The following is a 4,712-nucleotide window of genomic DNA, read 5'->3' on the forward strand; positions in this document are numbered from 1 at the left end:
TTTCCTAATGCTTTTCTCTTATTTACTTGGTAGTATAGTGATATCAACATAATTTTAAATATGATCATAAAATAGATTATCTCTTTTTATATCTTTCAATTTTAGGATATCAGATTTGAAATGTATTATTGAAAAAAATAAAAAGAAGAAAACTAGATATTTATTCTAGTCAATGGGCTTGAAATCTACAATTTATTAAGTTCTAATTTTTAGCTTGTCCCAAACTGAATCAACTTTAAGGTTTGAAATTGTTTTGTTCATAGATGGAATGCACAGGACTTAATTCCCCACCAGGGAACCACACTGCATTGGTGGAATTCATCTTGATTGGGTTTTCTGATGTTCCCCACATTCATGGATTTCTTTTTGGTGTATTTCTGATAATCTATGTCTTTATACTTATGGGAAATAGCCTCATTATCATAATAACTAAGGTTGACTCCTCTCTCCACTCTCCCATGTATTTTTTCCTTCGGAATTTTTCATTTCTAGAAATTTGTTTTGTATCGGTTACTGTCCCCAGATTATTAACAGATCTCTGTAGACAATATGGAAATATTTCCTTTCCAGCTTGTGCAATTCAAATGTACTTCTTTCTGATCCTGGGAGACACTGAGTGCTTTATTCTCACTGCCATGGCTTATGACAGGTATGTTGCCATTTGCAACTCATTACTGTACCCTGTCATTATGAATGATACTGTATGTATTCAATTGGCACTTGTCTGCTGGACCACTGCAATTCCTGTACATATAGGGTTCATCTCTGTGGTGTTCACTTCAACTTTCTGTGGATGTAACCAGTTGAATCACTTTTTCTGGGATGCACCTCCAGTTGTTCAGCTTATTTGCGGGGGTGCTTTCATGGAAGAAGTGTTGCTGTATGGGCTGGCTGCATCAATCACCAGTATACCTTCTTTCCTGATTCTTAGATCTTATATGAAAATAGTCTCCGCCATCCTGAAGCTGCCATCGGCAATTGGCAGAGCCAAGGCCTTCTCGAATTGTTGTTCCCATCTCACGGTTGTGACTTTATTCTTTGGCTCAGCCATTATTGTGTATTTGAGATCTATGACCAATCACTTAACAGGAATGGACAAATTCCTCTCTCTTTTTTATACTATCTTCATACCAATGTTAAACCCCATTATTTATTGTCTGAGAAACAAAGATGTTATGGTGGCCCTGGAGAAATACCTACAGAAATCGATTGTGTTGTGACTCAGAAATATAGCATCCTTAAAATTATTCCTTATTTTACACAAGCTAGTAGTTTATCATCTATTATGCTAAAATAATTTATCACTCATGTAGTTAACACAGCTGTTATTTTTAAGTCAAATAAATACCCAATTCAACATAAAGTTTAACAATGCCATTAATGTCATTGGATTCATTGAATTTGTTGATCTTATTGGAATTTTAAAAACAATGGAATATATCTATTTTCTTTTCACAAAAAATATTTATTTATATATCTCTAGATCCAATATATTCTCTGGACTACAAAGACATTTAATTTATTGGTCCAAAAAGATGACTAATAGCATAGTTACAACAATTGATTTTTCCTGCTTCTGCCCAACTTGCTTTATAATCATACAAAATGAAATATAGACATAAAAGCTTAGAGTGCAAGAAACTTAACTGTAATTATCATGTCAAAAAATCAAAATTCCATCTGCTCTTACTGCTGATTCGGTAGCTCATTCCCTAAATATGAACCACATATGCAAAAGGTTTTAAAATAACTTTGTTCCAGAATCCAGACTTCTTCTAGACTGTGACTTGCCTCCATTAACCTCACTGTATTCATTTCAAAAGCTGAATTAATTTTTTATATAGCTTTTATTTTTATTTTAATTTATTTTTTTTTACTTTCTTGTTCTAATTTTATTTTTTTTAAGATTTATTAATTTATTTATACAAGCACTGGGTACAGTCAGAAGCGCGGAAGGGTGAGAGAATTCACCAGAGCCAGAGCGGGGAGCAGAGCAGGCAGAAGGACCGAAGTACACTGCTGAGGGGAGCAGCGGGCGGCAGGAGAGGTCTGCGCGCCATGTGGGACCCTCCTCCGGTGGCCAGGGAACAGCCGGGGATTGAACCGGCGCTGCAGAGTCTGTGGGCAGTTTTGCAACCCAGCGTTCAACCGCTGCGCCATCGGGGAGGCCCAATTTTTTAATATAGCTTTTAAATGCACAAGAAGAATGAGAAAACTTTGGGGGAATAGTATTTGAATAAATAAATTAGCTCTGGTTCTGTGTTACTTTTTCCATCTTATTGAAGTAGATATAACCAATTATGCTTATTTTTAAAATAATTTTATAGGTCTACTGAAATAGAATAGTTGTGCAGGTTTCAAGAATATTAAATTCTAATTTTGATTTTGTAAGATGTGATTATTAGTCACGTGTTTTTTGAAATTGTTTTCCTCTCCATGACCCACATTCTGTAAATCTCTCATCACCAACCCTTCAGGCTGTTGCATTGTTCACCTGACTTCCTATGAGTTTCCTTCTAATACAGAAACCCTCACTTACTTCCCCTCTCCCATCACTCATGTCACATTTGTGATGAGAGATCCCTATAAGGTAATGAGATTGAACACATAAAATAATATCTGTATAAATATTTCCTAACATAAAATTCCATGTTAAGTAGAAAAATTGTGGGAAAAAAATTAAAAAAAATATTTTCAATACAAAAGTTACTCAATTTTTACAAAATATAACTTTGTTTTTGAAAATTGTGAAAGATTTATAAACATAGATAACTAGATCATAGAGAATTTCTTAAATTATTTGTGAAAGAGCTATTAAAAATATCTTGGATAGGGGCCTCCCCGGTGGCGCAGCAGTTGAGCGCTGGGTTGCGAAGCTGCCCGCGGCCTCTGTGGCGCCAGTTTGATCCCCGGCTGCTCCCCGGCCACCGGAGGAGGATCCCACATGGTGCGCAGACCTCTCCTGCCACCCGCTGCTCCCCTCAGCAGTGTACTTCAGTCCCTCTGCCTGCTCTGCTCCCCACTCTGGCTCTGGTGAATTCTCTCACCCTCCCGCGCTTCTGACTGTACCCAGTGCTTGTATAAACAAAACAAACAAACAAATATAATAAATAAATAAAAACATGCCTCTATAAAAAAAAAAATATCTTGGATATTTTTAAATCATTGTCAGCAATGCTACCTCTAGAGCTGTTTCCACTCTATTAACATCAGAGCTACCTGTCATGTTGACACATTGAAGCTAACAAAGAAAATCTCACATACATTTGCATTGAGTCATAAAATTAAAGTGTATGGAAAATTTGATAAATTTAAAGTTAGAAGTTCACATTGGTGGAAATATGTATATTGGAGCCACAATTAATAAACACACATTAGCAGTGTTGTTTACCAAGACAAAGAGCTTCACACAGTCTTAATATAATTCATGTGACCTTCTCTTCCAATTACTTACACACAGTAAGGACACAACTTCAAGTCTGATTCTGGCCTATATCTTCTCCTACATAAAGTATTGCAATCACTTCCCAAGAGGTGATTCTGCTTCTTTTCAATCCAAATTACCACATTGTGTTCTGATTTCACACTGCCTTTCACTGACATTTTACTCCTTTCCAACAATGGAAAAATACACACAATACATGTTATTAGTGGCTTAATTTGCAGAAATTAAATAACCCAGATGTAATTACTGAGTCTCTGATTTATTGAGCCCTAGATGTACTGTGTAAATGATGCCACAATTGGAGCTAAGTATTTAGAGTTAACAAGACAAATGAGTTGGAGCTGAGTTGTTTATAAAACAACGAAAATGTCAAAATGGAAGAAAAGTCAAAATGTCATATAAGGGCCAAAAGGAAATTATATTAGAGGGATATGAGAGTGTCAGACTTGAAATATTTACCTTTTTGGTCATTATTCATCCAATGTAACCATCAGGCTCCCTCTAAAGGATGAACAGGAGTCTAACAGCAAACACTGTGACCAGCCTACAGGGGGTAACTACTGTATCTGATGAAACAGAGCATAGCACTTTATATGTTTAGATATTTAATGATGTTTAATAAATAGAAAATTGAATGAATGTATTAATAATAAAATTTACTCTACTTTGTCACTCTTATCACTTTAAAAACCACATAATTTCATTTTCACAGTCATACCTTCTCAATATATAAAACTCAAGACTCAATGTCCTATATCTTCTTGTATGAACTCATTTTTCTTTCTTATAAAATTCTCTAACTAATTATAAATGATACCGGCCGAATAACAATTGGGATGATACATGAGCTCTAGAGACCTTCCAAGTTACATTATTTGAAGTAAAGAAATTGTGTTTGCAATTTGAAATTTAGTATCCTCAGATTTCATTTGTAGTTTTAGTCTAATAAAAACAAAAATATTTTTATTTTTAATAAAATAAATAAATATAAAAATGATAAATATAAAAATACTGTGAATGCCTTCTGCGACCTCTCCCAATGGAGATTTGCTCTATGCCCCAGAGGTGGGAAGCCAGGGCCAGAGGTCTGGTCAGGGGTTAATGCTCCTCAACCTCTATCCCCAGAGACAGAGCTGCCAGGCATTGTTAATCCAACTCAACACAGCCTTAGCTATTTCCTAGTTTCTACTTGATAAACAGATCATTGAGTTTAAAAATGCAACAAGAATTGGAACACAAATTCCCCACGGCAAATAAGACTCTTTAC

The 4,712-nt window shown here is 35.4% G+C and overlaps 1 protein-coding gene across 1 annotated transcript; it reads left to right on the forward strand.

Annotated features, from left to right (window-relative positions):
• Positions 1-263: 263 nt before the first annotated feature.
• LOC311169177 (olfactory receptor 10AG1-like) lies at positions 264-1,220 on the forward strand (the record flags this gene model as incomplete). The annotated part of the gene is made up of 1 exon (XM_084230940.1): positions 264-1,220. The coding sequence occupies one exon, from the start codon at positions 264-266 to the stop codon at positions 1,218-1,220; it is 957 nt and encodes a 318-aa protein (XP_084087066.1).
• Between the last annotated feature and the right edge of the window lie 3,492 nt (positions 1,221-4,712).

The sequence above is a fragment of the Talpa europaea genome (genome assembly GCF_964194135.1).
Source record: "Talpa europaea genome assembly, chromosome: 1".
In the NCBI taxonomy this organism is placed as follows: domain Eukaryota; kingdom Metazoa; phylum Chordata; class Mammalia; order Eulipotyphla; family Talpidae; genus Talpa; species Talpa europaea.